At 39.4% G+C, this 16328-nt stretch overlaps 1 protein-coding gene across 2 annotated transcripts in view; it reads left to right on the plus strand.

Moving 5' to 3' along the window:
- The window catches only part of LOC138442293 (bifunctional heparan sulfate N-deacetylase/N-sulfotransferase 4), a 288177-nt gene that overhangs the window by 167718 nt on the left and 104131 nt on the right, over nt 1-16328 (plus strand). For both annotated transcript variants that reach the window (XM_069593406.1, XM_069593407.1), the window contains exons 4-5: nt 7052-7237; nt 9148-9276. In XM_069593406.1, coding sequence (XP_069449507.1) covers nt 7052-7237; nt 9148-9276 — 315 coding nt within the window. The remainder of the gene's footprint in view (nt 1-7051; nt 7238-9147; nt 9277-16328) is intronic.

The raw sequence follows: 16328 nt of genomic DNA on the forward strand, positions 1-16328 counted from the left end.
TAAGTTCGAAAGGACATTGTTAAATGCATTGTCTCTTTGCTGTGAGTATATTCATTTATGCTTTACAAGTATATTCATTTATGTAATCATTTCATTTATTTTTATTTTATATTCATTTATTAAATATCTGTGATGAATTTATTTAATACAAATTTTTATTTGCTATTTTCTTTAAAAAATATTTATAAAACAAGCATGCTACTAGGAGTGGGCATATTAAACCATCCTAAAATGTGTTAGGTCTGGTTTCATAATAACAGGGAAAAATGCCTTTTGTCTGACTCTTCTCCTCTCTGTATCAGGACCTCCCTCCATTGTTCAGGTGTCTCTTCAGCTATTGTGATCGATCTAGGGAATGTCTCTGGTATGTCCATGAATTCAAATCTCCCCAATCCCGTTTTTCTCCTTTTCTCCCCTCTATGGTGTGCCAGGTCTTCTAAAAAGTACCTACCAATGATGACAACAAAATTGTTATTTCTAGCTCTTGCGTTGTGCCTGTAGATATTTTGGCCCATATATTAGGATGTAGTTATCCTATGAAGGGGTATTCCTTTATGTGCTGGCAGAAAGGTACTTGCAAGTCATCAACATTAATACATTAGAGCAATGTTATTTCAATGCAACCTATTCACCTTCTCTTGTTATGATATGGTTTCACCATGGAGTTGGTCTGTGACATTTATTATTTAAAGACTGATCGCATGTCGGTCAGTCTGGTGGCCTCATCCTGCAGCGGTATAACAGGGTGTCAGTTCTGGCCAAACATTAAGGTCAGGTTTAGGTGGTGAAGGCATCTAGCCACAAGTCCAGTGGTCAGTGACACAGCCCTGACTCATCAGCTTTGCAGAAGAGAATTCCTGCAAAGACTGAAGGTATTGAAACAAGTAAAGTGCTTATTAGAATGAAAAGAGTACAGTTATTTGTACAGGCACAGAGGCAGGCTCAGAGACTGAGTCACGCCCTTGTGGTGATTTGAATCACTTTTATGGGGCATTTCTTCCAGGTTCTCTTTGGCTAATCATTTTGATTTTCCTGGTTCTGAGCCTGTATTTGGCATATCTCAGGAACCTCCCATGTGTGTGCTCGTGTCTTAACCAAGATGGATTCTAATGAAGAGGCATATGGGTGGTTGACATCACTTATCATGAGGTGACACTCCCTCCCTTTTTACCTCCAAGGAGCCTTTCTGCACATGTGTAATCCAGGAGGTCTCCTTGACTTCGAGAATGAGGATTATGTGGTCTTTTATCTCTTACCTGGGCAGGGCCCAGCCTCTTCCAGCATCCTGCTTTTACAGAGTTTCTGCTATTATGGAGATTTTGTCCATAGGAGAGAAACTGTTCACCCTGGGGCCCATCTATTTCCTGCCTCAAGACAAGTCTCCTAGTTATTTTCTTTGTACACTAATCACTGGCTGATCAACATAAGATTTAATGTTTTTGTTGTTCAGTTGCTAAGTCGTATCTGATTCTTTTGAGACTCTATGGGCTATAGCCCACCAGGCTCCTCTGTCTGTGAGATTTCCCAAGCAAGAGTACTGGAGTAGATTGCCATGCCCTCCTCCAGGGGATCTTCCTGACCCAGGGACTGGACTTGCACCTCCTGCCTTGGCAGGCTGATTCTTTACCACTGAGCCACCAGGGAAGCCCAGGAATTAATAATCATATATGATAGTAACCAGCTAGACAAATAAATGTTTCTCATGTATTAATGAATTTTCTTGAAGATAAACCATGCAGTACTTTAGCAAACTCTCTCCTCGGTTTTCCTAGAATTCAAGCCACTGACATCTCACCTGAACCCCTCAAACCTTTTCTATTTATAAGAAAGGGGAAAGACCACCTGTATCAGTCAGATTTCCATGACAGACGCAGAAGCCATTTGGAGCTTTTTTAAACAAAGAGAGTTTTTATTCAGCAATTCAAGATTCAAGTACTTCCAAAACTTTGGAAAGGCTGATGGAGCAGATTCTAGGCTGTACTCCTCCTCTGGGACTTGCAGAGCCAGAGAGAACTGGCTCCCTAGGGGAGCAATCGTTTCTAAAGTTGCTACTGGAGCTCTGACAGAAGTGTAAGTTGTCACTGCTCCCCTGCAAATAGGCACCAAATTCTGCTTCAGGAAGGATCTTCCATACCAGCAACAGGAGCCAGGAGCTGCCAGGCTTTAGCATCTGTCCACCTACTGCCTTCTGACATCTTTTCTAAGTACCTCTGGTTGGCTGAAACTTGTTTGCATCAAAAATGATAGCTGCAGAGTTTGGAAAGTGTATAATTTTGCTTTATAACCCTTCCAAGTAAAAACAGTGGTAGGAGTTCTGATTCAGAAATATATTTATATTAAACTCAGTTCCCTATTGTCAGTAAAGTGCTTCTAGGCATTACCTGGGAGTGGGGAGAGAGGGTCACAGTAGTAGTAACTGAGAAGAAAAGAAGAAGCAATGAGTTTAGAGGACTTGGGTACAGTTCTAGCTCTGACAGTTGTAAACACGAGCAGGTTATTTGCCTTCCCTGAGCTTCGGTTTCCATATGTGATAATAACATCCAGGCTACCTTACAGGGAAATTATGAGGGTAATGCTAGACACAAATGTAAAAAAACTTCATAAATATCAGATACTAAGCAGTTACAAGCAGATATGATCAGTAGGAAGGACTAATGAAAAGTTAAATAATATCATGTCGATTACTGTTAGGTATTTGGTGCTAAATATATTTTATTTTATTCTAGTTTTTGAAAACTGATAACCCCCTTTTTTAATGGTCTATAAATTACCCCATTATCTCATTTTCAAGTCAACTGGGAATTTAACATAAATGGAAAATTAGATCAAGTTAAGCTCCCCATCGTTATTTGTGATGTCATGTCATTTATGATATCATAGAACTACTAGAGCCTTTAAAAGACATGGTTTTAATAAATAATAAAATAATTTACTCTGTCATTTGTATTTCTAATTTTGTAATCTCAAATGTTTCCTATATTCACATTAGAAAAATATTTCAAATTTTTCATTTTTTGTGATCTTGTGAAAATATATTTAGTTCACTTTTTAGTTGACCAAGTCACTGTGAAGTATGTTTTAAGCTCTAGACAGTAAAGCATGAAGGTTTCTACAGCAAGCCCCTTGATAACAGAAAAAAAGAGTTACTAGGGAATTACTTTTCATTTTGTGTTATCATTTAGATGGAAAAAGTATAAACCCATAATTATCTAGTGTGATTTACTATTTTGATTGAGCTCCAGTTGTCAGTGTGATAAGATGACTTTATGAGCAGTGGAACATTAAGCCTCCGGAAATCAATAGATATAATAAAACCCTTTTACTGTCCCTTCCTTGCTACTCACCAAGTCAATTGCTTTTTACCTTCTGATTTTTTTCATGAAAGTTCTACAATTCATTTTACTACCTGTCAAAAGTGAAATGTCTGTTGTTGTTTTTTTCTGAAGAGATACATTTGTTTAATATTTCAGTTCTTTCATGATTTTATTTTCTATCTCACTGCTTCTAGAAGATTCACATACTTATCTAGTGTTCTGAGTCCAAAATTTGGAATAAAGTATTGAAGTGAAAGTGAAAGTTGCTCAGTTGTGTCCAACTCTTTGCGACCACATGGACTATACAGTCCATGGAATTCCTCTGGAATTCCTCATGGAATTCTCCTGGAATCCTTCCAGTCCATGGAAGAATACTGGAGTGGGTAGCCTTTCCCTTCTCCAAGGGATCTTCCCAACCCAGGGATCAAATCCAGGTCTACCGCATTGCGGGCAGATTCTTTACCAGCTGAGCCACAAAGGAAGCCCAAGAATACTGGAGTGAGTAGCCTATCCCTTCTCCATCAGATCTTCCCAACACAGGAATTGAACCAGGGTCTCCTGTGTCACAGGCGGAGTCTTTACCAGCTGTGCTACTAGAAGTGGTAAAAATGAGGACTAACAAAGTGATTGGTAAAGATGTTAGAATTCATGCTCTGTTGACTTTGTTATTCTTTTAATCATGGAACAAGACTAATACAAAACCGTATGAATCACTTGAAAGAATAATAAGAATGTAACAGGTTGTCATCCCCTCTTTTTGTAAATCAGAACTACTTTTCTCAGCACCAGTCACACAACTCCTATTTACCAGGCAGAGAGATTTGAACACACTTGATCTTAGACTTGTCTCATGAGAAAGTTTATCTGTATGTCATACCCAGTGCATTCACGTTTTGACTGCTGCATGATGCTGAACCTCAGAAGGCTTTGGGACCATTCACTGAGCAACGCAGAACTAACCAGAGAGATCTAAGGCTTTTCCCAGTACATGTTCCCCAGTGAGTGTCAGCATAAAAGTAGTTACCTTTTCCTTCCGGTAGTTTCCTAGTAGTTTTATAACTAGACTTTGCCAACCTTACTTTATATTGAAAACATAAGCTCCTGGAAGAAGTATTTTTCTTCTGCGTGCACAAAGAAATGAATTTTCCCCGGCACCTAGCCAAAGACTCCAGCTCACTTTACAGCATTGATTTCATAATTCAGTTTTTCTACGGAGCCATTTATTGTAATAGATGTTAGAAAACACATACTCCTAGTGAGAGAGAGGTGAATCTGGCTGTACAGTGAGGGCCAGACTGTGAAAGGAAGAATGAAGGAGACTTGCAAAATCTTTAGGGCCTATCTTCTGAACTGAATGTGGCGTTGACTTAGGCATTATAGACACGTGATCCATTCACTGCTTGCTTATTATGCCACACTGAATTCTTTCCCTGTTCTGTCTATCATATAATAGAAAATATATGTGGCAATTGTCAAGGCAACACTTTTTTTGTGTTCTGTTTTTTGATTCGGTCAGCCTGCATGTATTACTGATTACTGTCATTTATACCCTCAATTGATGAGATTCAACACTTCAAGGCATCTTTATAAGGCAGATAAGCATTTAAAGGGAGAAATACAAAGAAGCAGACATTAGAAGACTGCAGGTCGATATCATGTAGTCTACAATGTAATACCATCCACCTACAGTTTTCTCATATTATTGTTTTAAATGTATCCTTCTCTTCCTTTAGAGTTCACTGTTTACCCAAGACAAGCATCTCATAGTAAACAGCAGGTTTTATAAAAATAAACTGAGCTGCTAAGTTCCAAAACCAATCTTCACTTTTCCTTTACCCACTGTATCCACAACATCACTGACTCTCGTATGGCGTTTTTTCATAGGCTTTTAATCTGACCACCAATAATCTAGGTTAGGTCCTCACATCCCCTCTAAACTGTACCATTGCAATAGCTTTCTAATGCACAGGCTTGATTTACATCTTCTGGTTCATCTTCGCATGTTGCCACTATATCCTGCTTCCTGAGACATAGAGCAGTCACGACCCTCCATGATCACAGAGCTTCCTTGTCTGTGCCATTCAAATACATTAATTCCCAGTCCCTGATGTTAACAGTAAAAGCTCATCACATTATTGCACATACTTACCTTTTTGGTTGTCTTCAACATCATAGACACATGCACCCTATATTGTGCTATACCATCTCTTAGTTGGGCAACTTACACATGTGCCATTTTTTTATTGTTGTTCTTTTCTGAGTAGAGGCCATATCTTTTTGCTATCTTCCTCCCAAACTTTCTGTATTCAAAATTCAGAATTAATCTTAGCTTCCCAGCTGACAGAGAACCCGTCTGCTAATTCAGGAGATGCAGTTTCAGTCCTTGGGTCAGGAAGATCCACTGGAGTAGGAAATGGCAACCTACTCCAATATTCCTGCCTGGAAAATTCCATGGAGAGAGAAATTTGGCAGGCTACAGTTCATGGGTTTGCAAATAGTCAGACATGACTGAGCAACATGCCCAACGAATTTACTATGATTATCATAAGATCATCTGAGTTACTGAAGGACAAAATGCCATCCTATTAGTTTTTATGTATTTCATCCTTTGCATCAGTTCAGTTCACTCTCTCAGTCGTGTCCGACTCTTTGCGACCCCATGAATCGCAGCACGCCAGGCCTCCCTGTCCATCACCATCTCCCGGAGTTCACTCAGACTCACGTCCATCGAGTCCATGATGCCATCCAGCCATCTCATCCTGGGTCGTCCCCTTCTCCTCCTGCCCCCAATCTCTCCCAGCATCAGAGTCTTTTCCAGTGAGTCAACTCTTCGCATGAGGTGGCCAAAGTACTGGAGCTTCAGCTTTAGCATCATTCCTTCCAAAGAAATCCCAGGGTTGATCTCCTTCAGAATGGACGGGTTGAATCTCCTTGCAGTCCAAGGGACCCTCAAGAGTCTTCTCCAACACCACAGTTCAAAAGCATCAGTTCTTCAGCGCTCAGCCTTCTTCACCGTCCAACTCTCAAATCCATACATGACCACTGGAAAAACCATAGCCTTGACTAGACGGACCTTAGTCGGCAAAGTAATGTCTCTGCTTTTCAATATGCTATCTAGGTTGGTCATAACTTTTCTTCCAAGGATAAGCGTCTTTTAATTTCATGGCTGCAATCACCATCTCCAGTGATTTTGGAGCCCCAAAAAATACAGTCTGACACTGTTTCTACTGTTTCCCCATCTATTTCCCATGAGTGATGGGACCAGATGCCATGATCTTCGTTTTCTGAATGTTGAGCTTTAAGCCAACTTTTTCACTCTCCTCTTTCACTTTCATCAAGAGGCTTTTTAGCTCCTCTTCACTTTCTGCCTTAAGGGTGGTGTCATCTGCATATCTGAGGTTATTGAAATTTCTCCTGGCAGTCTTGATTCCAGCTTGTGTTTCTTCCAGTCCAGCGTTTCTCATGATGTACTCTGCATAGAAGTTAAATAAGCAGGGTGACAATATACAGCCTTGATGTACTCCTTTTCCTATTTGGAACCAGTCTGTTGTTCCATGTCTAGTTCTAACTGTTGCTTCTTGACCTGCATACAGATATCTCAAGAGGCAGGCCAGGTGGTCTGGTATTCCCATCTCTTTCAGAATTTTCAATATATCCTAAATAGGTATTTGTGGAAATGATTTTAATTAAATTCAACTGACCACATGGCATATGATGTTATTCTGGCTTTCTTTTAGGAACATGGAATACCTATCAACATGGGCTATGCAGTGGCACCACATCACTCAGGGGTCTACCCAGTTCATATTCAGCTGTATGCAGCTTGGAAGAAGGTCTGGGGTATTCAGGTCACCAGCACTGAAGAGTATCCACATTTGAAACCTGCACGATACCGAAAGGGCTTCATTCACAATAGCATCATGGTGAGTATGTATTGTTGTGTGTATCAAAGGCTCTCAGTACCTACATGTGGAATGAAGACAAAATCTAACTTCCAAAAAATTCTTTTACATGAATATCATAAATCCCTTGCACACCATGATGGTCACACATTAATACACTGCTTGGCTATAGACTTGCTTTTCAAGCTGTGGGGTAGTTTTGGCAAATTCAAGACAAGCTCAAAATGTTGGAAGCAGGTTTCATGTAGGTCATCCCCTGCAGTTTCTGGATTTTTCTAGGGACCTTATACTTCTGGGGAATTTCTCTAGGTCCATTTGTTTGGCTGGTTCTATTTAGAGTTTTCTAGGCAAAATGTAGGTTCATAAATCAAGAAAACACCTCTCAAATCACTACACTATCAACAGACAGAATCTAACAAATAGTATCCAAGAGCTAAATTTATCCACTCAGTTTATTTTCAGTTTCAGACACTGAAGAATATCTTAGGATAGCAGTTTTTCATTGTTTTCTTCCTAGCATATTATAAAAATGAAGGTATATATTTTATTTTCAAATATATTAACTGTAAAATAATAATTTGATGGAAGGATGATGCATATGTTCCTGTAAATGAAAATAAAACCAAAAGTATATCAGATGGGAATTTATAATTACTCATGAGAATGAAAAAAAAATTGTCTTTTATTGCTTTGTGATAAAATAGCTCATCTTTAAACATCCATCCCCACATCCAGTGCCTTAGGTCATGTTCTCATCACTGGTTGCCAAGATCATCGGAAAGGTTTACAACTGTTCTCCCTCCTTTAAATATTTACACCTTTCAACCAATTATTCAGGTTACTGCTAGAATCATCTGCCTATCTATCTTTCTACCCAATAAGTATCTAAAACCAAAGAAAAAGTAATAGTACACATGTTAACAGAGATAATACTTAACATTCATTAATCATAAAACTTTAATTTTTTAATTGTAAATTGGTACTAGAGGACCTAAAGAAGCCTCAGATTTAATGGATCTATTTAAAATTCAACTAAAGGTATTGATGTCCATAGAAATCCAGCAGATATTAAAAGTTTTACCCTGATATAAATGCAGATCAGAGAGAAAGCAGTTTTTCCTTAATTGAGTAGTAGTGTGACCATTTGATATATTATTAAATAGAAACATTCCTTTAAGTCAGCACTATGTAGTTTCATTTACTTTGGTTTTAATAAAAGCTATTATGAAAATTAAGCAAGGAATAAATAGTTATTTATTATTAATTGAATACATGTCCTCAACCCCATTAGATTATAAGTAGTTTATTATTCAATAAAAAGTTTTTGGAATAAAATTACCTATTTGCTTTCTCTGTTGAACATTCTGAGTTACAATAGAATTAACCACAAGACATGCCAGAAGCAATCATTAGATGCTTTGACTATTAATGGGATTAAAACTTTAATTCAGAGTAGTAAAAACAAAACAGAGTGGTGAGGCTGATGAAAACTCATTGTTTTGAATCTCAGAGCCTGAGGACGCTGAGATTTAAGTACATGTAAACTGTATTTCCAGAGCAAGGGAAAAAGTGGTCTAATACCATGAAAAATGTAACCTTGGAGAGTCTCTATATTTGAATTAAATTAACCCTAAGAAGCTTTTTTTTTTTTTTTTAAACCAGTTCTGTAATATAACTCACCTGGTAGGTGAAATTTCCAGGCATGAATGAAAATGTTGTAACGTATATGCCCTATCCTATGACTTTGATTGGGCAGCTCTCTTAATATTTACATTATTACACCAGTGTCAACTCTTGATTACAGTAAGATTTTGGCTTTATCCACTGGGAAACTCCAATAGGAATGATAATATGCAGACTCTGAAGTCATGACACAGCAATGGAACTTTTAATTAAGTCATGTCAATATGCTGCTTTTTCTTTTTCCTCAGGTCCTCCCTCGACAGACCTGTGGGTTGTTCACACACACTATTTTCTACAAAGAGTATCCAGGAGGCCCCCAAGAATTGGATAAAAGTATCAGAGGAGGTGAACTTTTCCTCACAATCCTTCTAAACCCAGTAAGTATCCTGCATATGCTTTTCACAATAACATCAGACCTTTCAAATATATGTTTCATTTTGTTTCCGTTGTCAACCTTCTCACAAGAGTAGATAGTAAATACTAGAGAGAAATTAGACTACCTCTCCAAATTACTTAATTCCCTTGAAAAGAAAGTGAAAGAAAATGAAGTCACTTAGTCGTGTCCGACTCTTTGCGACCCGTGGACTGTAGCCCACCAAGCTCCTCCGTCCATGGGATTCTCCAGGCAAGAATACTGGAGTGGGTTGCCATTTCCTTCTCCAGGGGATCTTCCCGACCCAGGGATTGAACCCAGGTCTCTCACATTGCAGGCAGACGCTGTAACCTCTGCACCACCAAGGAAGCCCTAAAAAATTCCCTTAATAAAGGTCAATCCAGAAAAGCACAGATTTGTGAAGATCCATGTGTTGACTATAACAATTAAATGTAAGATAATATCTCAATGTTGGCTCTTGAATTCTAGTAAAGACATATATACAGTTGTCTAGCAAGAGATACTGGTTCAAGTGAGTTTGATCTCTGGTTCTCAAAGAAACTCAGGAAAAGGAAATGGCAACCCACTCCTGTATTATTGCCAGGAAAATTCTGTGGACATAGGAACCTGGCGGGCTACAGTCCACGGGGTCACAAAGAGTCAGACATGACTGAGTACAGCCAAAAACGTTCACAATACGGTGGTGTGTATTTTGTCTGTAAGTTGAATCTGCTTCTAGCTCGAGTAGTAGGATGTCTGTCAGTAGACATATGTATTGCCATCTCTAAAAATGATCACAACGAAGAGCTGCATTGAAAATACCCAGTGTGTGTGTTAGTTCCTCAGTTATGTCTGACACTTTGTCACCCCATGGACTGTAGCACTCCAAGCTCCTCTGCCCATATAATTCTCCAGGCAAGAATACTGGAGTGGGTTGCCATTTCTTTCTACATGAAAATACATAACTAAGCATTATCTTTAAATACTAGGGTCATCTGAGGCGCTTTTTTCTTTTTTAATATTCATTAATTTTATTTGGAATTAAAGCTAGAAAATTTGTCCCTTTTAATTGTACCTTTTGATTATTTACAGTTTTTCAATTTTATTTCCAGTTATGTGTGGAAAAGTATAGCAATATGGGAATATATTGTCACTAGATAATGTTGCAATTACTTCAGCTTTTTCAATTTTTTCCCTTAAGGATTCCATTTCTGAGGTTTTAGAGAGGCATGTCCTTTTTTTTACATCCCACTGCACACAAGATAATGTGAAATAGTGAGTTGTATGCTATGTCTAACTTGTTTTGGTAAGAAATTTTCATACTGAGAGAAAATGATTCATGCTTTAAACAAAACTATGGTTCAGGTGTCTCTGGTGAAGCTCCAGGTATGTTTAAATAAATTTAGATAATATATATGCTACTTGTAATCCATGAAGAAAGGAAATAAAAACCTACATTGTGTATAGATGAAAACTCGTAAATTGGATTGAAAGTGAAAGTGAAGTCACTCAGTCATGTCCGACTCTTTGCAACCCCATGGACTGTAGCCTACCAGGCTCCTCCCTCCTTGGGATCCTACAAGCAAGAGTACTGAAGTGGGTTGCCATTTCCTTCTCCAGGGGATCTTCCCGACCGAGGGATTGAACCCGGGCCTCCCGCATTCTGGGCAGACGCTTTAACCCCTGAGCCACCAGGGCAAAAATGCATGTTGTTATTCAGTCACTAAGTTGTGTCTGACTCTTTGAGACCCCATAGACTACAGCACTCCAGGCTTCCCTGTTCTTTACCATCTACCAGAGTCTGCTCAGATTCACGTCTGTTGAGTTGGTGATGCTATCTGTTGCCCTCCTCTTTACCCTTCAATGTTTCTCAGAATCGGGATATTTTCTAATGAGTCAGCTCTTCCCATCAGGTGACCAAAGTATTAGAACTTCAACTTCAGCATCTGTCCTTCCAATGAACATTTAGGGTTGATTTCCTTTAGGATTGACTGGTTTGATTGCCTTGCAGTCCAAGGGACTCTGAAGAATCTTCTCTAACAACACAGTTCAGAAGCATCAATCCTTTGGCACTCAGCCTTCTTTATGGTCCAACTCTCACATCCGTATATGACTACTGGAACTACCATAGCTTTGACTAGACGGACCTTTGTGGACAAAGTGATGCCTCTGCTTTTTAATACCCTATCTAGATTTGTCACCGCTTTCCTTCCAAGGAGCATGCATCTTTTAATTTCATGACTGCTGTCACTGTATGCTGTGATTTTGGAGCATACTTCCACTTTTTCTTCTTCTATTTGCCATGTATGATTGGGCCAGGTGCCATGATCTTTCTTTTTGAATGTTTTAAGTTTTTAGCCAGCTTTTTCACCCTCCTCTTTCATCCACATCAAGAGCTTCTTTAGTTTTTTGTCGCTTTCTGCTGTTAAAAGTGGTACCATCTGCATACCTGAGGTTGTTGATATTTCTCCTGGCAAACTTGATTCCAGATTGTGAGTCATCCAGCCTGGCATTTCACATGATGTACTCTGCATAAAAATTAAATAAGCAAGGTGACAATATACAGCCTTGATGCACTCTTTTCCCAATTTGGAAACAGTTGTTCCATGTCCAAGTCAAACTGTTGCTTCTTGACCCACATACATGTTTCTCAGGAGGCAGGTAAGGTGGTCTGATATTCCCATCTCTTTAAGAATTTTCCAGTTTGTTGTGATCCACACAATCAGAGGCTTTAGCATAGTCAGTGAAGCAGTAGTAGATGTTTGTCTCTGAAATTCTCTTGCTTTCTCTATGATGCAATGAATGTTGGTAATTTGATCTCTGGTTTCTCTGTGTTTCGTACATCTGAACGTTCTTAGTTCATGTACTGCTGAAGCCTAGCTTAAAGGACTTTGAGTATGGGGAATGAGTGTTTTATCTGAGTATGAGTAATCAACAAACTTCTTCAAACTGTAGGACTATTAAAAACAAAACAGAACTGTCTTTTTTGTTGGGGTTCCACTAAACTAGGGAATAGCGTGGATGCTCTACGATTTTAGTAAGAAATTCTATTTCTCAGAACTTGTTTGCTCTCCTGTAAGACAAACTTATAAACTATACAATCTTCAGTGTTCCTCAAAAGTATTCCTTTCGGATATTCCATTTTGTATGTGTTTAATTCAAGCTCACTGAGACTTAAAAGAATCAATAACATCACAAATAATTTTTGAGAGTTGATATATACATGTGAATGTGAATGAAAGAAAATATGAAAAATCTTTCTCTTTACTCCTTCCCTCGTTAACTGAGAATTTGATCTTCATAGAAGCAAGGGTCACATCATCATACTGTTTTCACTCCCAACCCCAAATCTTCCCTTGTCCCCTCTTCAGGGGAAGGGATAAGCATCAGAACAATGATGATTCCCTCCCTTGAACCTCTAGCCCCAAGGTCTGATTGTTACTGATATTCACCGCTTCAGGTTTTTCAGTTCAGTTCAGTTGCTCAGTCGTGTCCGACTCTTTGTGACCCCATGAATCGCAGCACGCCAGGCCTCCCTGTCCATCACCATCTCCCGGAGTTCACTCAGACTCATGTCCATCGAGTCTGTAATGCCATCCAGCCATCCCATCCTCAGTCGTCCCCTTCTCCTACTGCCCCCAATCCCTCCCAGCATCAGTCTTTTCCAATGAGTCAACTCTTCACATGAGGTGGCCAAAGTACTGGAGTTTCAGCTTCAGCATCATTCCCTCTGAAGAAACAAAACAAAACAAAACAAAACAAAACAGTGATCAGTTCAAAGGCAATGGGGCAGAAGAAATTCCTTTTTATTCACAAAAGAGTGAGACTTTTCATTCTGTTTGGCCTTCAGCAGATTAGATCAGATCCATCCACCTTATCTGCTTCACTCAGTTAACCAATTTGGTTGTTAATCTCATCCAAAAGCATTCTCATGGACACACCCAGAATACTGTTTGAGCTAAGTAACTTGTGGTCCAGTCAAGTTGGTACAAAATTAACCATCACACCAAATGAGGAAATTAAGATGGGAACAGACAGGAAGGGAGTGAAATAAAATGGGAAACAAAGGAAGAGGGAAGGAAGTGATGAATGAAGTAAAGATACTGTAAGCTTGGTGTTTTTTGTAGCTGTGTCCTGTTACGAATAGAGAGGCAACAGAAGTGATGCATTTCATGCAACGATGAGCACAATAAAGGACAGAAATGGTATGGACCTAACAGAAGCAGAAAATATTAAGAAGAAGTGGCAAGAATACAGAGAACTACACAAAAAAGAACTTCATGACCCAGATTACCATGGTGGTGTGATCACTCACCTAGAGCCAAACATCCTGGAATGTGAAGTCAAGTGGGCCTTAGAAAGCATCACTACAAACAAAATTAGGGGAGGTGATGGAATTCCAGCTGAGCTATTTCAAATCCTAAAAGACAATGCTATGAAAGTGCTGCACTCAATATGCCAGCAAATTTGGAAAACTCAGCAGTGGCCACAGGACTGGAAAAGGTCAGTTTTCATTCCAATTCCAAAGAAAGGCAATGCCAAAGAATGCTCCAACTACCGCACAATTGCACTCATCTCACACACTAGTAAAGTAATGCTCAAAGTTCTCCAAGCCAGGCTTCAGCAGTACATGAACCGTGAACTTCCTGGTGTTCAAGCTGGTTTTAGAAAAGGCAGAGGAACCAGAGATCAAATTGCCAACATCCGCTGGATCATGGAAAAAGCAAGAGAGTTCCAGAAAAACATCTCTTTCTGCTTTATTGACTATGCCAAGCCTTTGTGTGGATCACAACAAACTGTGGAACATTCTTCAAGAGATGGGAATGCCAGACCACCTGACCTGCCTCTTGAGAAATCTGTATGCAGTTCAAGAAGCAACATTTAGAACTGGACATGAAACAACAGACTGGTTCCAAATTGGGAGAGGACTACGTCAAGGCTGTATAATGTCACCCTGCTTATTTAACGTATATGCAGAGTACATCATGTGAAATGCCGAGCTGGATGAAGCACAAGCTAGAATCAAGGTTGCCTGAAGAAATATCAATAACCGCAGATATGCAAATGACACCACCCTTATGGCAACAAGCAAAGAAGCACTAATGAGCCTCTTGATGAAAATGAAAGAAGAGAGTGAAAAAGTTTTCTTAAAACTCAGCATTCAGAAAACTAAGATCATGGCATCTGGTCCCATCACTTGATGGCAAATCGATGGGGAAACAGTGACAGACTTTATTTTGGGGGGCTCCAAAATCACTGCAGATGGTGACTGCAGCCATGAATTTGAAAAACACTTGCTGCTTGGAAGAAAAACTATGGTCAACCTCAGTTCAGTTCAGTTCAGTCGCTCAGTTGTGTCTGACTCTTTGCGATCCCATGAACTGCAGCAGGCCAGGCCTCCCTGTCCATCACCAACTCCCGGAGTCCACCCAAATCCATGTCTATTGTGTCGGTGATGCCATCCAACCATCTCATCCTCCATCGTCCCCTTCTCTTCCTGCCCTCAATCTTTCCCAGCATCAGGGTCTTTTCAAATGAGTCAACTCTTCGCATCAGGTGGCCAAAGTATTGGAGTTTCAGCTTCAGTATCAGTCCTTCCAATGAACACCCAGGACTGATCTCCTTTAGGATGGACTGGTTGGATCTCCTTGCAGTCCAAGGGACTCTCAAGAATCTTCTCCAACACCACAGTTCAAAAGCATCAATTCTTCTCCACTCAGCTTTCCTAGAGGCATTGCTTTACTGACAAAGTTCCATCTAGTCAAAGCTATGGTTTTACCAGTAGTCATGAATGGATGTGAGAGTTGGACTGTAAAGAAAGCTGAGTGCTGAAGAATTGATGCTTTTGAACTGTGGTGGTGGAGAAGACCCTTAAGAGTCCCTTGGACTGCAAGGAGATCAAACCTGTCCATCCTAAAGGAAATCAATCCTGAATATTCATTGGAAGGACTGATGCTGAAGCTGAAGCTCCAAGCTCCAATACCTTGGCCACCTGATGTGAAGAACTGACTCATTTGAAAAGACCCTGTTGCTGGGAAATTTGAAGGCTGGAGGAGAAGGGGACAACAGAGGATAAGACGGTTGGATTTTATCACCGACTTGATGGACATGAGTTTGAGTAGGCTCTGGGAGTTGGTGATGGACAGGGAGGCCTGGGGTGCTGCAGTCAATGGGTCACAAAGAGTTGGACATGAATGAGTGACTGAACTGAACTGAGAGTTGATCTGCTCTGATCAATAGTCCTTCATTGACATCCAGAAAATAAGTACTGAGACTGCTTGATTAATGGCTATTTTAAGTTAGGTGGTTTCAGCAAGACTGGCAAAGAAGGAGCCTTCTGGAAGGAAAGTGAGGAAAGAAGAAAACAAAAAAAAAAAGTAATACTGATATCCAGTCTTCTCCTCTGGTCTCTGCTTTTTCTCTAATTTCACTTAATTCTTTGTCAGATTAAAAAGTATCTCCTTATTCTTTTTCATCAAAACCATGCTAAAGAAAAAAAGCCTATAAATTTATTGATGTGAAGGTATGTTTTCAACATGAGTTGTTAATATGTTGACTCTAAAGACTATTTATATCCTCACAGAGCCTGTTCCCAAAGGAGAGTTCTATGACTGAATTTTTTTTATGTATCAAAGTCCCTTAGGGAGATATGATTTCAGTAGAAACATCAACATCCATGAAATCATAGAAAAAGATGATCACTTCTACCTACTGTTTCAATTTATTTTGAACATGGAAAACCAATGTCTTTGGGGCTTATAAGTAGGATAAGTGATCATAGTGTTAGTATAAACTCTAAAGATTTAAGGCCAATCTCACTTTATTTCATTTTTCAGTGATGACCTATACTTTCACATCCTGGAAATACTATAAACATCTTATATTGTGGCATCTCTCTTGCATAGTGATTTTCTCTGAGGATTTGTAAATGATCCATAGATTTTTGTCCTTAGTGTTGGGTTTTCAGTATATTAATGAATGGATGGATAAGGATAAGATAGTGTGATACAATGGTGGCAGTGATGGTAAATACATCAGATGGTAATGTTAATATCT

Source organism: Ovis canadensis, chromosome 6 (assembly GCF_042477335.2).
Source record: "Ovis canadensis isolate MfBH-ARS-UI-01 breed Bighorn chromosome 6, ARS-UI_OviCan_v2, whole genome shotgun sequence".
Classification (NCBI taxonomy): Eukaryota; Metazoa; Chordata; class Mammalia; order Artiodactyla; family Bovidae; genus Ovis; species Ovis canadensis.